This window comes from Papaver somniferum, chromosome 9 (assembly GCF_003573695.1).
Source record: "Papaver somniferum cultivar HN1 chromosome 9, ASM357369v1, whole genome shotgun sequence".
Lineage (NCBI taxonomy): Eukaryota > Viridiplantae > Streptophyta > Magnoliopsida > Ranunculales > Papaveraceae > Papaver > Papaver somniferum.
In genome coordinates this window covers 147,974,436-147,997,239 of record NC_039366.1, presented here as the reverse complement: position 1 = coordinate 147,997,239, position 22,804 = coordinate 147,974,436, and the positions used below count along the sequence as shown (strand labels likewise).

At 37.5% G+C, this 22,804-nt stretch overlaps 2 protein-coding genes across 2 annotated transcripts; both read left to right on the top strand.

Annotated features, from left to right (window-relative positions):
• The first annotated feature begins 7,299 nt into the window (after positions 1 to 7,299).
• Positions 7,300 to 8,761, top strand: LOC113308363 (WUSCHEL-related homeobox 2-like). The gene is made up of 2 exons (XM_026556828.1): positions 7,300 to 7,759; positions 7,871 to 8,761. The coding sequence occupies exons 1-2, from the start codon at positions 7,381 to 7,383 to the stop codon at positions 8,404 to 8,406; spliced, it is 915 nt and encodes a 304-aa protein (XP_026412613.1). The 5' UTR covers positions 7,300 to 7,380; the 3' UTR covers positions 8,407 to 8,761.
• A 12,035-nt stretch (positions 8,762 to 20,796) lies between these two features.
• Positions 20,797 to 22,055, top strand: LOC113312693. The gene is made up of 3 exons (XM_026561431.1): positions 20,797 to 21,376; positions 21,485 to 21,553; positions 21,667 to 22,055. Exons 1-3 carry the CDS (start codon positions 20,797 to 20,799, stop codon positions 22,053 to 22,055), a joined length of 1,038 nt encoding a protein of 345 aa, XP_026417216.1.
• Positions 22,056 to 22,804: the final 749 nt, after the last annotated feature.

Here is a 22,804-nt window from a genome sequence, read left to right as displayed (position 1 = left end):
ACATTATATAGTATGTGGATAAGATGTGAATGACGATGAGGCAGAAACCAGAGCAATCCGGACCATACTGGAAAACTTCCAATGCCTCACATTTTACATTTTCATAAGTGGGGCTCGCCAAACCAAATGCCAATCCTCATTAACGGACCGAGTTGATTATCATGCTACTAGAGGTAGAGAATCAATTGAAAAAGAAACCTAATCAGGGGCATACAGGATAATTTTGGGGCATACAGACTTATGATGCCATCCAATTCAAACTGCTAAGGGCTGTCCTAGTGATGCTAAAGTTACTGTAATACCCTCATATAGTTCAAATTACATTACTACCCTTCCACTTAATTAAATTCTAATCCTAAAATTTTCCCACTAATGAACTCATCCCCCTAATTAACTACCCTCCCACTAATTAACCGTTACCCACTAATTAACTCACTCATTAATACTAAAAAGGTTACTTAAACAAAAAAAATATATTTAAAGTTTTAAAAACCAAAAACCCTTCTCTCTCCCTCTTCTTCTCATCTTCTTCTCAAAAATTTCTGAAAATTTCTGAAAATTTGTTCGATTAACTTCTCTGTTAAACACATACATGACACCTCGTGTTAAGCGATGCCCTAGAAATACGGTGCCGAATCCTGGTGTTGCTTCTGTAGCATGTCAATCTAGGGTTTTTGGAAAAGATGGAGATGAAGTGGATAGTGGATCGATTTGTGTTGAAGAGGGAGAAATAGAGGTTGATTCTTTTAGATTGCACATAGAAAGGTATTTCCCACAAACCCATTGTTTATTTTTGCGTATTTCGTTGATTTATGACATGTAATCCATGATTCTTCTCGGTTTTTGTTAGTTTCAGGGTAGTGTTCGGCTGAAATGTTACACTTTGCATCATGGTACTCGACCCCGCATGGATCCCTTGTGGTAGGTGTGGGTTTTTTGGTAGTAAGAGCATAGGATCTTGCTCTCTGCTCTTTTCGGTTTTCTTTCGTGGGTGGCCTACCTTTTTGTGGCCCCTTTTCCGGTTCTAATATACCTTGTTGGGTGTGAGGATAGAGGATTGGCATCATATTGTCCCATAAGATTTGTTTTTGAGGTCGCAACATCCCACGATACATTTCGGCTAACCTTTTGTCATAAGGTGTGTCCCAAATCTCTACATCATCGTCCTCGTCGGGCATAGGATCATTACTCAATAGTTTCCAATGAGGATCAATATCCTCAAAAGGTATAAGACAATCCTTGTACCGAAGTAGTTCATGCCGACACGGAAGTCCTATGCTTTCCCTCAATTTACAAACACACTCTTCTTGGGAGTTAGCATCCATTTTCTCCATCAAATCCACTTCCTTCATTATAAGTTCAATGCACAAATGAGAGACACTGTGGGTTAGTCCCCGGAGCCACTTATCATCCGGGAATTCATCATGCTTCATCATTAGACTTTTACCGAATAATGTTCGAATTCTTATAACATCACACATGAAATAGTCTTCCATTGCGTCAAACACCGTGACGAACATGTCCACGCACCCAAATAGATTCCTATTCAAACGATAGTGATCCGACTCTACCATACTTGTAGCTTGGTTGTCGAAGTGCTTGTGGCGGTTTTTAAATGCACTAACAAATCTATGTGCGTTTGTATCCAAGAATTGCTTGCGTAAATATATAATGATTTCCGGGTATTTGACGCCCCAATTCGCAATGAGCTTTGCAACATTTTCTTCATACGCTTCTTCGGTGATGGACCAAGTCAAAGCTTCCCAATCATTGTGGAAACATTCCCACATCCTTTCATTAGCCTCATATGCTTTCCTGAATTCTTTCTTCTTCACTTCTCGTTCTTCATCCGGTAATGTAGCAATCTTCTCTAGCTCTTTCAACTTGAGCGGTTGGATTATCCCTTGGCATTTCTTCCTAACATTATTCCATATATGAAAGGTACAAAGAAAGTTTTGCGCGTTCGGAAATACCTTCCTTATAAAAAACATCAATGCCGCCTCTTGGTCGGTTACCATGACTTTTGGTAGAGCATCCTCCCGGAAGATTAACTTCACTTGTTCCAATGCCCATACATAGTTTTCTTTCAACGCATCATGCAAAAACAAAAAGCAACGGTGAAAGGTAACTTGGTTGACGTATGACCAACAACGTTCATCAAGGGCATCTCATACTTACTGGTCTTGTAAGTGCAATCCAATATGAGAACTTGTGGGAAGCATAACGCCAACTTTACGCATTCCGGATGGGCAATAAAAAGGTGTGTCACATGGCCAAATTCATCCAATTTCTTTTTCCAAGCATAGTTCTTCTTTTGCGCGAACCACAATAATTGTTGCATCACCAACCTACCTTGTAAATCCTTTCTTCTCAAAGTACTTCTCGCGTTATAGATTTGTTGCAACATAGTCTTGTTATTCTTATCATCCGCCTTCAACTTGCTAAGAATTTTAGAGGGTGCCATACGTGCTCGTGTCATTTAATCTACCTCCACATATTCATGAGCTTTTAGTCTTCCGGCTCTATAATTTCCATGAAGATCTTTGGACGTGGGTGGTTATGACGACAATCCATATCTTCATTCATTTTGAAAACTTTTTCATTTATGTTCCACTTTAAGACGATCTTGAAAGGACAATTTATCTTCCTTGTTTTAGTCTTATATTTTTTCCCGGTCTTCCCAACATATGGCTTACCTTTTTTCTTCTTGCTTACTTTCTTCCCACCCCTCTCACAAACCATCTCAACCCGCTCCTTTTTTCCTTGTCTATCTTTACCTAGGACACAATTGATTTTCCAAGCATGTTCCTCAACCCATTTAACAGCTTCTTCTTTGGTTTTCCACGTCTACATATACACAAGTACAAAACTTAAGTTTTATTAATGATTTTGCATACAACAAACTTGAAAATTAATAAAAACATAAAATACGTTACCTACCAAGTCAGTTTGGAAGTGATCTTTAGTATCTTCATGAATGACATCAACAGGCGGTGGTTGATCCTCCATAGTTTCCATATCAGGAACAATCTACAACAATATCGCACAGGTTTTGGGTCAGGTTCGGCTAACACGCAGTACTCTATGAAAGCCGATCTCCCGATTTGGCTAGTTCGTGTTCGATTTCCAAAGCTGAACCTATTATCAAACATGGATTCGGCCTATTGGGCACTAATATTATAATCCAAACCATAGCACTTGAAATTTATAAAATCAAAAATTATGGTCGGCTGGATAACGTGTAAGCCGAACATTATACTGTAACTCGTATAATTTTTTGTATACGGTTCGGCTTATATTATCACATCGCATTAGAGCCGAACCATGAAAATTATTTGGCGCGAAAATAATTGAATGAAAGTTCGGCGTATATATTTCTCAATCGTAGAAACCGAACTGTTCTTATTTTTTATGGTTCGGCATACACATTATCTGCCGAACCTTACTCTGTTGCGCCGAACTAGTTGCAAAAATCATAAATTTTGGTGAAATAAAGCTACAAAACGGAAATTAAACAACTTCTATAACCATACCTGTGTATTATTAGCATTGGGTTCCTCATCCATGTACTCATCTTCGGGGTTTGGCTCCATAAACGAATCATCTTGAGCTTGAGAAAACGGTTGAGTTTGGGTAAAATCATTTTCAAAATCCAAAAAATAAGCCATGTCTGGATCTCCATCGTAATTGATATGTATTTTCATATCTTTACGTGATGAAGATTCATCTTCCTTACTCGAATTTGTATCACACATCTCTCAATAATCACAAAGATCACAAAGAAAGAAAAAAAATTTCCTCCTCTCCTTCTTCTTTCCTCCTTCTTCTTTTTCTAAAAAAATAACTCACTAATCTTTAAAAAAAAAATTATGATCCTAAATTAACACTAAACTAACTAATCAGATTAACACTAATTAATCAGATTAACACTAATTTAACACTAATCTCATAAGGGTATTTTGGCATATATGAAAATAGATTGGATAAGGGATAGCCTAGAAATACTATTTCCAATCCCTTTTTGTCTTATTATGTATGCCTCCAAATTATGTTTATGCCCCAAATTAGGGTTCTTGAAAAAGCAAATATGGTTTCCCAATGTGCTAACCTGCACCACCAGCCACTAGCCAGCCACAGTCAAACAAACACCGCACACCTTAGCCCACTATAAATAGAAAAGAAAAGGGGAAATTAGGGGGAGACCAAAAAAAAAATTCTCATTCTCAGACCCACAATTAATTTTAGGTATCGTGACACCCATAATTATATGAAATTATTAAAAATGTATGCATGACGGGTTATGCATCAGGGGTATAATTGGCAACGTAACTTGGATATAACATATCTAAAAATCCGCGCCTTGGAATTTTACAAATTTTATATCGTTGGAAATTTTTTTAAGAGAGCTACGCAACGAGTACAAACAACAATATTAAATTTTTGTTTTTCACGGAAAAATCGGAGGTGATCATCATTTTAGGCAAAATTTCGAAAACTGACTAGATAACCATTATGCAGCCACCAAAAAAGATGCATAGCACATTCTGCAGACGCATAACGAATTATGCAATCATTTTCTCGACTGCATAACAAATTATGCATCTGCATAACAAAGTTATGCATCTATAACAAGTTATGCAGCCATTGTTTTGGTTGATTTTAGTGCGTACATAAAAAATTGATGCATAATGCATTATACAAACATATTTTCGGATGCATAACAGGTTATGCATCTATTTTATCGATGCATAAAAGATTGTGCAACAAATTTCTCGATGCATAATGCATTATGCAGCCATATTTTCGGATGCATAACAGGTTATGCATCAATTTTCACGACTGCATAACATGTTATGCAGATATTATTGTAGGTGCATGACAAGTTGTGCAGTCTTTGTTTTTGTTGGTTTCAATAGTGACGAAAAAGTTGATGCATAACGTGCTATGCAACCGTTTTCTGGACTGCATAACAAGTTATGCAACAAATTTTGTAGATGCATAACAGGTTATGCATCCATTTTCATAGCTTCATAACAACTTAAAACAACACCCAACATACTAAAAACCAAATCTGATCTTGACATGTTATGCAGTCATAACAACGTGTCATGCATAACTAGCCACCAACTTCACAGATCCCCATCTATATCTCGACAAAAATCAGACTCTTCAATCTCGGACAACAAGCACACCCTCATATCCATTGTTGCAGACGTAGAATAAAACATCATAGATTCAAGTCAAATCCTGGCAGCAAACCAAACTGCCGTTGATAATGCTTCTTCTGTCAAAACCTGATGTGCTAAACCCTGTAATGTCGCACCATAAACCTCCTCCAACAATCCTTGTTCGATACAAACACTAAACACCACCAATCTGCAGCCATTCATCTCATAAAACTGACGGCAGCTACACTCTTTCTTAGTTATTTTCAAGGACCCAAACTCTATCTGATGCTGAAATAAATTGGTACCCAAGTTAGCTCACCCTACTGGCTTCTAATTAACGCCACATCCGCTGCAAACAACCCTTGTACTCATCCCACAAACGCACAGCAAACTAGCAAGGAAACGGTGCGGTCAAGCAGCTGCAGCTGGTTATGTTCTTGTTGTTTAGCCTTGACCAAATCTTCCACAACACTAACCAAATTTGAGAATCACTCTGCACCCTTTTCTTCCTTCTTTTCTCGCTGCCAGAACTGTACCAAACCCTCACCATAGACAACATGTATCCTTCGATATCTTGTTGGTTTCAAACCCACGGCAACAACACACAGCACCCACACAAACATCTGCAGCAGCATTTGTTTCTTCTCCTCTTCTTACACGACCCAGATAATCAATAATGCCCATAGCAGCAACCATTATAACAGCTGCGAACTAGGTGGTAATAAGATGGTGGTTCAGCTTTTCTGTCGAACAGTTGATATACGCTACCTGATGGTGTTGTTGTATGTTGAGAAACCATCTCCTTCAGCTCTCCAATTCCTGCAATTTCACATTCAACACAGCCCAATAACTCCACTTCTTCCAGGAATTATAAACTAGACTCATTCATCATCATTTACTGTCACAATCAACCACAACAACAACATCTCTTGGACAGAGAAAAGAGGGGATGTAAGAAATTCTTCTTTCCTGGCTCTCTTGAGTTAAAATACAACACAAACTTCTACATCATCTCGAGATCCCGATTCTTCGAACACAACCACCAAAACCCATTTAATCAATCAGTCCCAGATCCCCTTTTCTTTGTTGATTTCAGTTTTGCAACTTCACCAAATTCCTTATCTGATCTTCTAAAACTTCATTCATAATCAATTACATCAACAGATCAGACCCTAACTTCTTCCTCTCAAACATTACCTCAACTGTAGATGATTCGAATCACAAACGAACCCTTGAATACACCCAATCCAGTTGATAAACGGACCCAACTTGGTTGCTGCAATTTCTAATCTCAATCGAGATTTTGGACTCCGTCGATAGATAGGAAAGAAAGTTGTAGGGAGATACGAATCTGAGAAGAAGAAGAAGAAGAAGAAGAAGAAAAAAAAGACCGAAACATAATTTCAGAAATTATGGGTTTGAGAATAATTTTCTTCCAGAAAATGGGTGCGCGCCTGTGTTTTTCTGAACGTGAATTTTATAGTAGAAAAGTCTGGGAGAATGGATCTCCATGTAGTTTTCACAAAAGAAAACATCAATTTCCAAAGCCCACCTTTAGCCTCTTTCTGAAAGGCCTATTGCCCCTAGTAGGGTTCTATAAGCCTAGACTGTTACTATCTAGCTAAAACCCAACCGCCTAATCTTTAGTGCCATTCAGTTCTCTATAATGACAAATTTCCCACTATAATATCTATCAATTGACCAATCCTAACCTCATTACCTTTTTAAGAAATGTCATTCCCAATGCTCTACAACCCCCTGGACTCATTCTTACTAGATACAAATTGAGGCCATTTTTGTACTTACACCATAGCTGGTTCAGTGAGCTATATAGCTAGGTTCTAAACTTTGAAGTCCTTAAATTAACTAAAACAAAATGAATCTGACCAACCTACACTTACAGCCGTTCTCCATGTTTTCAGAGACAAATTTAGCATCAGAAACAGTACGCATGTCGATCTCTAACTCCTTTATGCATGTAGTTTTGACTCTCTATCTCTATTTTTATTCTTTTTTGAAAATGACTCTCTATCTCTCTCTCTAGATATTGACATCCCCCTAATCCCAATAAAAGCTAATTATAAAGAAGGGTTAAAAACCATGCACAAAGAGTAGTGAACCTTCAAACTTCTCTTCCTCTTCTAAGCTCTCTTCAAGAACTAGCAAAACCCATTTTGTAAGTGTTATGTAGTTTTCGAAATAAGTGAATTCCATGGAAGATGATAAGAGTATTATTAGTAGTAGTGTTTTTGATGGGACGGTTACAGGTGGTGGTGGTACTGGTGGTTGTAGGTGGAATCCGACAAAAGAACAATTAAGTTTACTAGAGGGTTTGTACAGTCAAGGAATCAGAACTCCTAGTGCTGAGCAGATACAAGAGATAACATCTAAGTTGAAAGTGTACGGCCATATTGAAGGTAAAAATGTCTTCTATTGGTTTCAAAATCATAAAGCAAGGCAGAGACAGAAACAGAAACAAGAACAAGATCTCAACAACAACATCTTCTATTACAATCAATTTCTTCTCCATCATAAATCTCCACCGCCACTATCGCCACCGCTTTTTGCTCCTCCACCTTGCAATAGCAACGGTTAGTATATTTTTATATATGTAAATACTCCTTGCATGCTAACATATAGTTTCATTTCATTTATTCAAGTTTATCAAGAGATATATGATTTTATGGTGTTGATATGCGCAGGTCTAGCCAGTGCGTTTTTTATACCACCATTACCAATTCCACCACCACAACAGACATTTAGTACTCCTGTTAATGGTGCATATTATCAGTACCCAAACACTAAGGTGGTGGTGGTGCCCCCAGGAGAAGTTTCCATGAGGAGGCACGTACAAGCAGATTTAAGTAGCGGCAGTACTGCAGGGTACAACAAACCTGTTCAGTACCGATTGGACGGAACAACCATGTTGCATGCAGTAGGTGGCGATATTGTTAACAAGAGTTGGAAGGAAGTTCTTGGTGATCATACAACATTGGATTTATTTCCAATGCATCCAACTGGAATTTTAGATGAAAAATTCAACTACTCATCAACATCATCATCATCATCTGGAAATTCCTTTTCTAACAATACCGGAGAGAATAATACATCCTCTTCAATCAACTCATCGTCTGATCAGAGTTGTACCGAAGAAGGTACTACTACTTCACTTGGTCTACATCAACCATTCTTTGATTTCTTCGCTGACCATCATCATCATCCGCGCTGCAGCTACTGATAAGTAATCTAAGATGATATTTTGACCCCAAAATAGAACCACTACTGGATCTTAATTAACTGTTGAATGTGTCTCCAACCTATATTGGCCTGCCTCACACCTAAGAAGTAATTAGGAATTCAGGGCTTGTTTATACTTCGGTACTTCGTGTTTTATTTGGTGTCCAAATAGCATTTTTGGTATCTGAAGCTTCTTAATTAATCAGCGACGAACAGGGAGGTAAGACGTTTCATTCTGAGTTTTGTATGCTCTGTTGACGCTTAGTTTTTTTTCTTTTGGTAGTGTAAAAGGGTTAGTCTTGAGCTGACTCGTGATGTTTCATCTCTCTCTTTAGCCGGTGCCGGTGGGTTGTAAATAAATCAGCAAATAAATAGTTTGACTTTGGAAGACTGCTTTTTAATTTTAATTTTTAAGCAACAAAAAAGTTTAGTTCTAGACTTGACGAGCATGTCCGGGTATGTGTTCATGGTGAGGAGGGTATGTGTTCATGGTGATAAGGTTGTTTGGGGAAACCAGGTAGTCCTTTGTCAAGCCAAACATTTTCCATCAAAGCAAATTGTTGAGATTAATAGTCCACACATGGTTGAGTTATTTAAAATCCTGCAGGTAGGTTTATAATTTATTAGGACCATTTATTGCTAATTGGTTTAGAGTTGGATGTTCGCAGACTTTAATATGGTATCAGAGCAGGCTATTTGTGTCGAGTCAGTTGACCGCATCTTTACTCCGCGTCACCCGATTAAATTGTCCACGTGTTTGTAAAACCCGTCGAGGCTACACGGAAGGGGACGTGTTGAGATTATTAGTCCCACATGGTTGGATTATTTAAAATCCTGCAAATTTATAATCTATTAGGGCTTCTCCACTCATTGCCAAATAATTTTGAGTTGGATGCCCGCAGACTTTAATACAAATGTTATTGGCTTTTGTTAACGCCAATAGGTAAGTAGGACTATTGGTATATAAGAATGATCTAAACGGGATGAAATGAGTTGTTAATTTTTAATGTTAAATTCCATGATCAGTCACAACAACAACAATTTACCTTACTAGTATGGAGTGAAGATCAAATACTTCCATAATGAACAATATATCGGCTTTACCAAATTTGAGATCGAACCTCAAGTATATTCCATCAAATCTCTTTGACTTACAGTCAAATTACAGAACTAAGAAATGAAAAATGATTTACATATGAGATGGATAATTATACCAAACTGCATGTGCTCGGCAAACTTCATTGTGGTGAATTCCGTTCTTCCCTCGCAGAGATTTGAACACCAGGACTACCTCCTCCTTCTTCTTCTTGGGCGACCAATTTTTGTCGACAAAGTGGACAATTAGAGTGTGAGTATAACCACATATCTATACAGGGGCTATGAAAATAATGCTTACATAATGGTAATTGACGAATATCTTCCCCGTCTTCAAAATTTAACAAACAAACTGAACATGGATCTTGAATATCATGCTCATCTTTCTTGTATGTAATACCCGGAATTGAATGCCAACTAGGGCTTGCACCGCTACCTCTAATCCTCATCATCATTAGTTCGGCTCTCCTCCTGATGTGATCCATGGATCGACGCGGACAGCATATTGAAAATACTACATTATAAACTATTACGGAAATTGTCGATAATGCAAGCAATATGATAATGTAATGTACTCTTGACAAATTCAATTTTGAGTGGGAGATAACGGAAGATGGAGGCACCGCTGCCGTCGAAATGCTAGGGCTCCTTTCCATGCAGTGTTTTTGATGATATCAAGTCTGGATTTGTTGTATACACCCTAGCTGGTTTAGACTCACACCAATAATTGAAGTTCCACTTGTTGTTTAAATATTATTACCACAAAAAGTTAAATCAACGGATGTTTGACGAACAGCCAAACCAAGATAAGATTATAAGAAAAAGCTATAGGCAAAATGAATTAAATAACAAGACATTGATTCACCTAATTAAGTTTTGTTAATGATTTAGTTTGGCATTATCTAATATAATAATCATATTCTATCGGTGTATAGATCAAACATTTGACGATTCTATTTATTTAACAGAACCTGCATTGCTTTGGATCAATGTCGTTATGTTTAACAGCATTTTTTTTTTAATTTTTTTTGCTACTAACTGATTTAAGCTTTTCTTAACCTTCCTAGTTTGAGGCTTATCACTAAAAAATAAAAGGCGAAATAATCGTCTGGTACCACAACAGTTCGGTTCAGCGGGAAAACGCGCTTCCTGTTTGGTCCATAATTATTTAAAAATATTAAATGGACCAAAATACCCTCCGTGTTAATTCCTATTTATTTTTAGTAGCAGTTCATTTTGTCTGATGAACTATCAGGCTTTTTATAGATTTAAGTTCATTCTGTTTCATGAAAACTGTACACTTCATTATATTCTATGAACTTCATTACACTTCATTAAATTCTACAAAATTTTTGTTATTAAGATCAAAAAGTCGGAGTTCATTCTTTCAAATGAACTCATGATAAAAACCTATATAAAAACATAGTTCATTCTTTCGAATGAACACCTAATAAAACCTATATGAAAACAGAGTTCATTCTTTCAAATGAACACACACCAAAAACAATAGTTCATTCTTTCAGATGAACTCCTGATAAAAACCTATATGAAAACAGAGTTCATTCTTTCGAATGAACTTCTGATAGAGACCTATATGATAACAGAGTTCATTCTTTCGATTGAACTCCTGATAAAAACCTATATGAAAGCAGAGTTCATTCTTTCAGATGAACTCCTGATAAAAACCTATATGAAAACAGAGTTCATTCTTTCTGATGAACTCCTGGCAAAAACCTATACGAAAACCGAGTTCATTCTTTCAGATGAACTCCTGATAAAAACCTATATGAAATCAGAGTTCATTCATCAAAGTGAACACCTATCAAAAACTAAGCAGCAAATTTGAGTTCATTATGTTCGATGAACTTCATCGTCTTCATCGTCAACAGCAGCAGAACTTCATCTTTAAACACGGGCAACAAACAAAGATCATCATCAACACGAAAAACATCAAAAAATCAAGATCTTCAATACGAGCAGCAAACTAAGATCATCCTCTTCATCTTCAATACGAGCAACAAGCATCAAAACGATGAAGATGACAAAAAAAAATCAAGAACAAAGATCTGAGATGAATATTCAAGATTATATTAGTTTTCTTCGTCATACACAACAACAGAATCTTCATAAACAACAACAGAATCTTCATAACCAACAACAGTATATCCAAAACACCATTGTCTTCATCATCAAAACAACAACAACATCTTCAAACAGAGTTCGTCGTCTTCAACATCATCTTCATCTTCGTCGTTTTTATCATTTTTATATGATTCATCGTCTTCATCATCTCCAAATCGTCTTCGTCATCTCTGAAAATCAAAACCCTAGAAGAAAAACACAAATCTTCATCGTTTATTTGCAGCAACAGAAAAAGAAAAAAATGGAGAGGAGAGAAACTAGATCTGAAAATAGAGAGGAGAGAGAAAGTAAATCTGAGAATGAAATATTTTCTACTGATTTTTTGTATATATGTGGTCCCAAAAGGGTATTTCTATCACTACAAACTGACAATTACATCATTCATGACATCACCCTAGGACCAAACCATGATTTCTAGGACCAATCAATAATATATATTTTTAGAAAGGACCAAACAGACAGTTGACTAGGTCAGGTCAACTGGACCAAACTCACTTTGATATATTATTATTAGGACTAATTGGTATTTCGAACATAAGTAGGTCATTATGAAGTAATTCCAATAAAATCCCTTATATATCTAGTGATATGCCCCTGATTAATTAGAGTTAATTTAGTCGATTGTTAGTAAAAATATTGTGCTAAATGTGAAATTAACTTATGTTAATAAATCATCAAAACATGGAAAACAAATTAAAAATTTTGAATTTTTTTTAAGAACACCAACCTAGAATCGGTGGACAAGATAGCACTGTATATTGATTCTGGGATGGTGTTCTTCATCAGCCAAGAACACTAAGAATCAGTGGATTTTGGATGCATATATCAACCTATTTTAAAAAATTACACATTTGAATCGGTTTATATTGACATTCGTATATTCCGATTATAACTTCATAAACATACATAAAAAAATTAAGATTTGTTTTTACCCAGATCGGTCAATGTGAGACATCACATATACCGATTATGTAATGATGTTGAAAAATATCAAACACCATTTAAATTCATACTTCATATATACTTGAGTTAAAATCGATTATGAATCATACTCAAAGAATATGTACAAATTCGTACTCATTTTCACTTTGAGTATAAATCATACTCCTTTTCAATTCGGGTGTAAAATCATACCCATTTTTGATTCGAGTATAAAATCATACTTATACTCATTTTGAAGTATAAAATTGTTTTCAGTTCGACTATAAAATTTATACTCAAACACTTAACCATAATCGGTTATGCAAGCATTAACGTATATCGATTGATGTTGATTTCATCAAACACGAAAAACATTAACCCGGAATCAGTTGATGTGTGTGCACCCTATGCACTAATTTTGGGTGTTGTTCTTTGTGTTTGATGAAGATCAACAACAATCGATATACGTTAATGCTTTTATCAACCGATTCTGGTTGAGTTTCAGAAAAACTTGATGATGAAATTTCGGAGTTTCATAGTTAAATCATTATGAATCCCATTTAAAAGGAACGAATAAAAGGGACTTAACTCAATCACTTGAATTTGTCGCCAAAAAAATTGTTTGAAAAACCAAAAAAAAAAAAAAATCAAATTCTTGTTTAGGATTATGTTTTAGTTTTTGAGTATCATGGAAATTGGAAGAAAATTAGGTTTTTGATTAAAGATTGTTAATAGAATGATTTAGGTTTTTTTATTTGTTTTAGATAATTAGAATTATTAAGTTTAGTGTAAAGGGTAATTTTGCATTTTAGCACATTTTAGACACCCCATATCCTCTTCTGTAGGTCCGGGTAAGAAATTGGTAAGCCTCAAACTAGGGAGGGTTCTTAAATTTCTCCCATGCATTTATTATATATTTCCCATACAAAATAAGTTATTAAACTAATCAAACATATCTTCATAGTTATTCTACATAACCACATACACAATTCTTATATATAGCCCAAATCATCGCGTAAATTACATCTGAATTCAAAAAAAAAAACTATAGTTAATTACTTAATTTTTACAGTGATGTTTATTTATGGAAAATGTGTGACATAACTGATTTTGAATGTAACTGAAAATGCGGGGGTCTAACAACCACACCCAACAATTCGTTTGGCAATCTGAGAGGACTTACTCCAATATACTTTCTAGAGAATCAACTAGACAGTCAGACTCAATCTAGAGTAAAGTATATCAAAGAGTTTAGTATCTCTAACTCTTAATTCAATCCGCAATCAACACAAAGAAATCTGCGAGCCCGATTGAATATAAGAGGAGTAACTTGAACGGTACCAAAGACCAATGTTTAAGTGTCAATCAATGTAAATCAACAACACAAGGTTGGATATTCTAATTGATTGATCTTAACGCACAACCTGTGATATTTCAATTATATAACAAAATATAATGCGGAAAAGAAATAACACAGACACCAGAATTTTGTTAACGAGGAAACCGCAAATGCAGAAAAACCCTGGGACCTAGTCCAGATTGAACACCACACTGTATTAAGCCGCTATAAACATTATCCTACTACCAATTAACTTCGGACTGGACTGTAGTTGAACCCTAATCAATTTCACACTGATTCAAGGTACAGTTGCGCTCCTTACGTCTCTGATCCCAGCAGGATACTACGCACTTGATTCCCTTAGCTGATCTCACCCACAACCAAAGTTGCTACGACCCAAAGTCGAAGGCTTGATAGACAAATATGTCTTACACAGAAAAGTCTATATGATTGAATAAATCTGTCTCCCACAGAAAGACCCAAGAGTTTTTGTTCTTTATTTTGATAAATCAAGGTGAACAGGAACCAATTGATAACCCAGACTTATATTCTCGAAGAACAACCTAGAATTATCAATCACCTCACAATAAACTTAATCGACTAGCAAAACAAGTTATTGTGGAATCACAAACGATGAGACGAAGATGTTTGTGATTACTTTTCTATCTTGCCTATCGGAGATATAAAATATCGAGCCAATTATTTCAATTTCACTCAACGTGATAGAAACATCAAGATCAGATCACGCAACTACAAAGATAACAGTTGGGTCTGGCTTCACAATCACAATGAAGTCTTCAAGTCGTTAACCTACAGGTCTCGAGAAGAAACCTAAGGTTAAAGGAGAATCGACTCTAGTTATGCAACTAGTAACACCCACCTTGTTTGTAACACCCCATGTTTTTAGCATGGCGCATGCTAAAGGATGCGCCATGGCCTGAGCAGAAGCTTCATCCAAAGATTCCTTTGCATAGTAAGATGCATTTGGCCAGGGTTCATATTTGGTGCTAAGGAAGGCACATCGCGTAGGCACATTGTCCAAGGGCCGATGTTGCATCATCATGATGCATTAGGCCAGTTAGGTAGATGGCCTCGAGTTTGCAGCGTAATCATTGCGCATTATGAAGGCTATTACCTTAGGACAATATCGCACAATCATTTTGCATCAGACCAGAGAGGGACGGCCGAGAGAATATTGCATAATCATTATGGAATAGCCAGAGCGCGTGTCGCGCAATCATTGCTCATGAATAGTGAAGCAGGCATGTCAATCTGTTTCCTTTTCCAAACTTGTAGATATGTCAATAAGACATATGTAGGGAGGGGTACTTGGTTGAAGGTGCATATGCGGACCATGCACCAAGTAATCTTCATATCTTAGCCGAAAGAGTATAAATGATGTGTAAGCCTCATTTATAGCTGCATAGCCTTGCGAAGAGGGCATTTGATGCTTAGGCATCACTATGCCATGTCGCAGACCCGATAATGCATAATCATTATGCATCGTGATGGAACGGCCTATACGGAATTATTGCTAGACCACAACCTTGCAAACGATGGGTTAATCTTTTGTCCCTTCGTGGATGAACTACGGTCTGTGATTGATCCCTTTAGAGTAGGGAAGGGTACGTAGGTGGTAGGATTGGGAATGTGTGTAAAATAAGAGAATAAGAAGAAGCCTACTTGTTAACCGCAAGTGCACGGTGTCGATTGTAGCTTGTGCAAATACGGGTCAAATCCACAGGGACTAGGGTGTGAGTTGAAGTTTCCTAAGCTAATTATCTAAGCAGTGAACTAATGAAGCAAAGAGTGACAGTGGCAGTGAGCCAAAGGAAGTGAAGATGATTACAGCTACAGATGGTAGACTAGGAGGATACTAAGGCATTTGATTCCACATCTTGATCCTAAACTAAGGAAGTTCTTATGCAAGCTATGTCTTGTTCTTTCAGGGAAGACTACAATGAGTGATTTACTAACTAACCTTGCTAACTTACCCCTAGCATCAGCTGTCTTCTTACAGCACAGCTGATCACAGGTATTTTGGCTCAACTAGTTAACTATCATTCCTAAGGAAATTCAATACAGTCCTTCAAATGGACTGATTTCTTAACCACAGTCACAACTTCACCCCTAGCATCAGCTGTCTTCTTACAGCACAGCTGATCACAGGTGAATTAGCTCAAATGGCTAATTATCAGTCCTACTTCAGTTTAAACATCACAAGAACAATAACATGTATACTAACTATCCTAGCATGCAATCAAGAGTTTCATCTAAGCCCTAGCAAGTAAATTAGAACATACTAGACATGGTGAACAAATACAATTGAAATTTACAAAATAATTTAAATTAAGAACTAACCCTTGAGGCACTGGCTATTCCAGTCCTCTTGGGTGAAGCATTGGCTAGCCCAGGCATATCTTCAACACAACACCCACAACCCATATTTATACCCAAATTAATCAATTAGGGTTTACAGAGAAAATCCACAAATTACACAGTTGAAATTAGGGTTCGACTTTACCTAATTTGACGTGAAAAATCACTCAAGAAGGTCGACCCGTTTCTTCTCTGAATCTCTTGCTCCTCTCCATGCCTTCCAATTGCGTTTCTAACTCGACCTATTCTATTGATTTCTTACCTAGGGTTTCAGAGAGAAATCAGAGAAGAAATCGAGAGAATAGATGGCTAGAAGTTTAGGGGAATGATGGGTTTCGGTGAGGGATAGCCATGATGGCTTTTGGTGGTTGATTGTGGTGGTTGAGGCAGTGGAGTTGGCGGAGTTGGTGGTGAAGGTGAGGCTGTTGCAGACGGAGTGGAGAAGATGGTGGTGGAGTCGATGGAATTAGGGATAGGGGTGTGTTCGGTTCTGCGGGTATAGGTGTTAGGTGTTTGGGTGTTGAGCGGTTGCATCAAGTCTCGATGATTCGCAAAGCTGAGACGTGGGATGCGGAAATGATAGATTGATCTAAAGGCTACAAGTGAAGAGGCTGGTATCCACCGCCGGATGCCTGATACAAAGAAACTGACGGCTCAAGATGGAGTTAGGTGCTGTAGTGTTAGACAGGAGCTTCAGAATTTGATGTACTGGCGATGATGCGACCATTGGATTCAGATGTGATCCAATCTGACGACTGACGAAGGAGACGGGTATGGATATTGGAAATGGGTTTGGGTAAGGGTTTTGGGCCTTGGGTATGCCAAGCCCATATCTTCTTTAAGAACAATTCTTCCTTGTTAAGCCCATTTCTAGCCTTTTGGTCTTGTGCACAACATTCCTCGCGGCTTCCTTGCGTGATTCATATCGGCTTCCACCACTTTTTTTCTCTTTTCGATCCTTAATTCCATCCAAACTTTATTTAGAACCTAAAAATACAAAATTAATTAAGAAAAGTATTTATTCTTGAAAACAATGAAAATACGGAATATGGGATAAAATGGAGAATTAGAGCACAAAAGATGAGTTAATTGCCAACAAAAAGATATAGAAATATGCACTTTTTAGCACTCATCAGTAGGCAGCCGCAATGAGTTGCAGCATTGCCGGTCTAGCACTTTGTCGCTCATATCATCTAAATACGAGATGATTGCAACATACTGGCCTCTCATATCATCTGGCTCGGTGTGGCGATGCAAGAGATGATTGTGGCCAAACTTGATGAGGAAAGTTGCATTCCATTTACTGGATGCTCTTACTTCCTATCAAGTTACACATCGTTGGTAAACGCAGTAGGGAAATGTCAATAGGATTGGGGCGACCTATGCCTAAGTCCAAGGCATATGGCTTATACCTGGACAAGACTCGACAGTATGACGGTTGCTCATCTAGATAGGAAACTCAGTAATGAATTTCCTACGTTGATGCAAATACAGTGATGCATGTAATATGCATTGTCCTTGGCCTTATGGTCTTATACCCTTTAACGTACAAGGGTAAGTTTGGAACGGTGTGGAAGCTAAGTTAGCTGCATCATGCTCCCTGAGCATGCTTGCAAGGGCAGATGGACGTGCATTTTCCAAGATCTAAGGCCCGAATCGTAGCTTCATCATGGAGCATCGGGGAAGTTACGGTCTGCGGGGAAACGCGCCAAAGGCGTAATTTCCCGGTCCGTTACATTGTCCCTGAGGATCGAATTGTGCTTGCCCTGTGTTGCATTAGGACATTGTGCACTTGCAATTAGTAATTGTAGGCTTGTTTACAGACCTACCAAGTTTTTGGCTCCGCTGTTAGGGACTCGGTAGCGGTGTAATTGATCTGTAGTTTCACCTTACTAGTTTTTGTTTAGTTTTGTATATATGTGTTACAATTTCGTAGTTTTTCTGCTATTATAGTGTAACTTAGTGTAGTCCATGTGTTATATATCTTAAAGTCGTTTGTCATTGCAGTCTGTAGCTGTAGCTTATGTCTCTAACATCATATCTGTAGTTCTTAATTTTTTTGTCAATCCATTCTCAAAACTGCATCTAGTTAAGTTTCTTTCAGTCACATACCTGCATTTTTTTAGTCTTTTTGTTAAGTTAGGAAACTTTACACCATTTTCCTGTATCAGTAAGATAAGCATACAACATCCATTTGTAATTATAATCTGCATTTTAGAGTTAGTATTAGCTGTAACTTTTCATTTTCAGTTAGTCCATTCTCTGTAACATATTTTTCTCTCAGTTTTCTCATTTGTCCTGTATCATACACCATTTCTGTGAATCTAGGCAAGTTAAGTCATCCAGTTGCATTCTGTAGTTTAGTTTGCATAATTGTAGGTTTTCCATTATTTTTAAATTTCTCAGTTTATGATAGATTAAAATCTATAGCTGTCATTTGGTTTATGTCACATTTTGGGTCTTTAGAATTTCCATTCTACTTAGATTGTTCCAGTAGTTGTAAGTATTTAGTTGTAATTAGCTTTTGAAGTGTTTTTATGAAAATTGCATCCGTAGTTTAAGCATTAAAGTAAGTAATTATACTTTGTCCATAGATGCATATTGTGTCATCCCCTGTCAGTCTATATAAGCATAATATATATTCATTCCCCCTGTAAAATATCACATTTCTGTATTTTATAACTTTTAATTAGTTACTCGCATTCAAACTTCCTTAACAACCAAGTAGGATAACTCATTGTCATGCAGTCAATTACTCTCAGTTGTTTATTTGAGCATCAATATTGCGTTAAACTGCACATGTCCCTGAGTACTGACATCCTATCTTGAGTAGCCAGGTACATGTAATACTGTTGCGCGAATCAAAGAAAATGAGAAGAATGAGCATACCACAGTTGTTATTGTGGCTAAACCCGGTTGGTGTCATTCTCGAACCTCATTATACTTTATATCTGTATGAATGGTAAACCATGATAGCCTGATACAGTAGCTGCCTTACTGAGTATTATTCCACACCCGCAACTTTTGGTATCCATGAGCATGATTCTGTGAAATCTGAACAGTATATCTACGTGTTGAATTTGTTATTTCACTGAGAACTTCTTAATCTCGGCAAAACCTCTATCTGTGTACATTCATCTGTTGAATTGTTACCACTGTCTCGTGTTATTACAAATTGCTTGGTTATCTGATTGCTATAACATGATTGATGTGTTTTCTAGGTTATGATTGTGTCTTTTAGAGACCAAACAAATCGCTTAGTTAGAATTCGTCAAGAAGGTATTATTGAAATACCCGTTTCTATGGTAGAGAGACCAGACCAATCTGAGACAATGGGTGAAGAAATAAACCAACCCCGTAGTTTCAAGGATTTACATGTACCCAACAAGGGCAAGCCAGCCCTCATGCATTGTCTTACCAGCCGATGCTGGTCAATTTGAGCTAAAATATAGTACAATTCATATGTTGCCTGTGCTTAGAAGGGTCGATGCTGAAAACCCTTACCACCATGTAAGAGAATTTGAGGAAATTTGTGGGACTCTGCGTTTCAACCAAATGCCGTAAGAGTCCCTCAAACTGAGACTATTTCCTTTCTCTTTGAAAGAAAATGCCAAGTCTTGGTTGTATGCCCTACAACCACAGTCCATTGCAACCTGGGATGCTCTTACGAAAGAGTTCTTCAAAAAGTTCTTCCCAAACCATAAGACTGCGACAATTCGTCAAAATCTGAATAGTTTTGTGCAATTAGAGGGTGAAACTTTAGACAAGTATTTGGAAAGGTTCAATGAATTATTGCTCCAATGCCCTCACCATGGTTTTGAAAAATGAAGACTTATGCAAATTTTGTATAAAGGCCTAGATGTCAGTACCCGAACCACAGTTGAGTCAATGTGCAATGGTGCATTTATTGACAAAAGTGTTGATGAGTCTTGGACTTTCTTGATTGAAGTCGGTGAAAAGACTCGGCAGTGGGAGTCCATCTGTGAACCTAAAATGACTGCCCATGTAGCTAATGTCCATAGAATTGAGTCTGATTTTGAGGGAAATGCAAAGATTGCATCCTTGGCTAGGAGAGTAGAAGCGTTAGAGATGGAGAAGAATGTGAAAACTATAGTACATACTCTCCGTGACCAAATTGAGACAACCACTTGTGCTGCATGCCACAGTTCAGACCACCTGGTGGATAGTTTTCCAGACCTACTAGGTTTTCATGAGTCTAGACTTGAACATGCCAATGTTGTGTATCATAAGAAATATAACAATCCTTATTCTCAGACCTACAACCCAGGGTGGAGAAATCACCCTAATTTTTCTTGGTCCAAAGGACCTGTACAAGGGGGTTTGGTAGGAAATAACCAAGGATATTCATATCCTAGGAACCCCCAAGTGCAATCACACACACAATACCTTGTAGAGAAAAAGCCTAGCTTTGAAGACAGTGTCGGTCTGTTGACCCAAAATCTTTTACAACTTCAAAAGACCACAGAGCAATGTCTCACAAGTCTAGACCTGAAAATGGGCCAAGTATGTGATGCACTAAATGAGAGAGAAAATGGTAAACTCCCAAGTCAACCTCCACAAATTCAGAAAAGTGCATTTCAGGCAAGTACGTCAGCTTGCAATGAGCCCTCACATGATCAAGTGAATGCTGTCACTACTCTGCGTAGTGGTAAAGTTGTCGATAATAATGTAGGTATACCACAGTCGAGCGAGTCTGAGTCAGACTCACCTTTGCACACTACTCCACAGAGAACACCTGTTGTAGAAAATGAATCTGAGCATGTTGATAAATCTAAGAGTGATGCTTATATGAATATTTCTTTGCCATGTCATGTGCCTGTTGCTCCATTCCCACAAAGGTTGGTACAAGAAAATAAAATGGGAAACCAATACAACGAGATATTGGAAATGTTTAAACGAGTTAATATAAACATTCTATTTCTCGAGGAAATCAAGCAAATACCTGCTTATGCTAAATTCTTGAAAGATGTATGCACACAGAAGCGAAAGCTCTATGTGCATAAGTGTGCATTTCTTACCGAGCAGGTAAGCTCCATAATTCAAAACAAGATTCCAACTAAGTTTAGAGACCCAGGTTGTCCAACAATCTCGTGCATCATAGGCGACCATAAGGTCGAAAAAGCTTTGTTATACTTAGGAGAAAGTGTGAATCTATTTCCATATTCCGTGTATGTGGAATTAGGTCTTGGGAAGCTGAAACCCACTCCTGTCACGCTGCAATTAGCGAACAGATCTGTAAACATCCCTCGAGGTATTGTTGAAGAAGTGTTAATCCAGGTTGATAAATTTTACTTCCCTGTGGATTTAATTGTATTGGATACTCAAAATGTGCAAAACCAAAACAATCATACTCTGTTATTTTAGGACGTCCATTCTTGGCAACGTCCAATGCTATCATCAACTGTCGTAATGGTGTGCTGAAATTATCTTTTGGTAACATGACTGTGGAATTGAATGTTTTTAATGTGAATCAACAACCCGTATACTTTGATGATAATGAATTGCATGAAATTAACATGATTGAGAGTCTGATCCAAGACTCTTTGCCTGACATCTTATCTGTAGACCCTTTGCAAGCATGTCTAGATAACTTTGACTTGGATCTTTTTAATTCTGAGTATATTGGTCAAGTGCACTCTTTGCTTGAATATGTACCACCCATGGACATTGCTAAATGGCAGACTGCAGTGGAACCACTTCCACTCTCTGATTCCAAATCTGTCGAACCACCTAAGCTTGATTTGAAGCCATAGCCTGATACTTTGAAATATGCATTCTTAGGTTCTTCTGATACTTTTCCTGTTATTATTGCATCATGTTTAGACACGGAACAGGAAAGCAAACTTTTAGAAGTGCTTAAGGAACATAAAGAGGCCTTAGGTTGGACCATCTCATACCTTAAAGGTATAAGTCCCACAATTTGCATGCATCATATAAATCTTGAAGAGAATACTAAACCATCTAGGGAGATGCAAAGGAGACTTAATCCTAATATGAGAGATGTTGTGAAAGACGAGATTCTGAAACTGCTTGATGAGGGTATCATCTACCGAATATCAGACAGAAAATGGGTCAGTCCTATTCAAGTTGTACCCAAAAAGTATGGCATTATTGTAGTTCAAAATGAACTGAATAAGCTAGTACCCACTCGTGTAACCACGGGGTGGCGAGTCTGCATTGACTATACGAAGTTGAACATAGTAAAGATCACTTTCCTCTTCCTCTTCCTTTCATTGACCAAGTATTAGAAAGGTTATCAAGATACAGTCACTATTGCTTTTTAGATGGCTATCAGGTTACAACCAGATTCACATAGCACCCGAGGACCAACCAAAGACCACTTTTACCTTCCCTTATGGTACATTTTCTTATCGCCGCATGCCTTTTGGGTTGTGTAATGCACCTGCTACTTTTCAACGTTGCATGATGAACATTTTTTCTGACATGGTAGATAAGTTTCTTGAAATCTTCATGGATGATTTTTATGTCTTTGGGTCGTCTT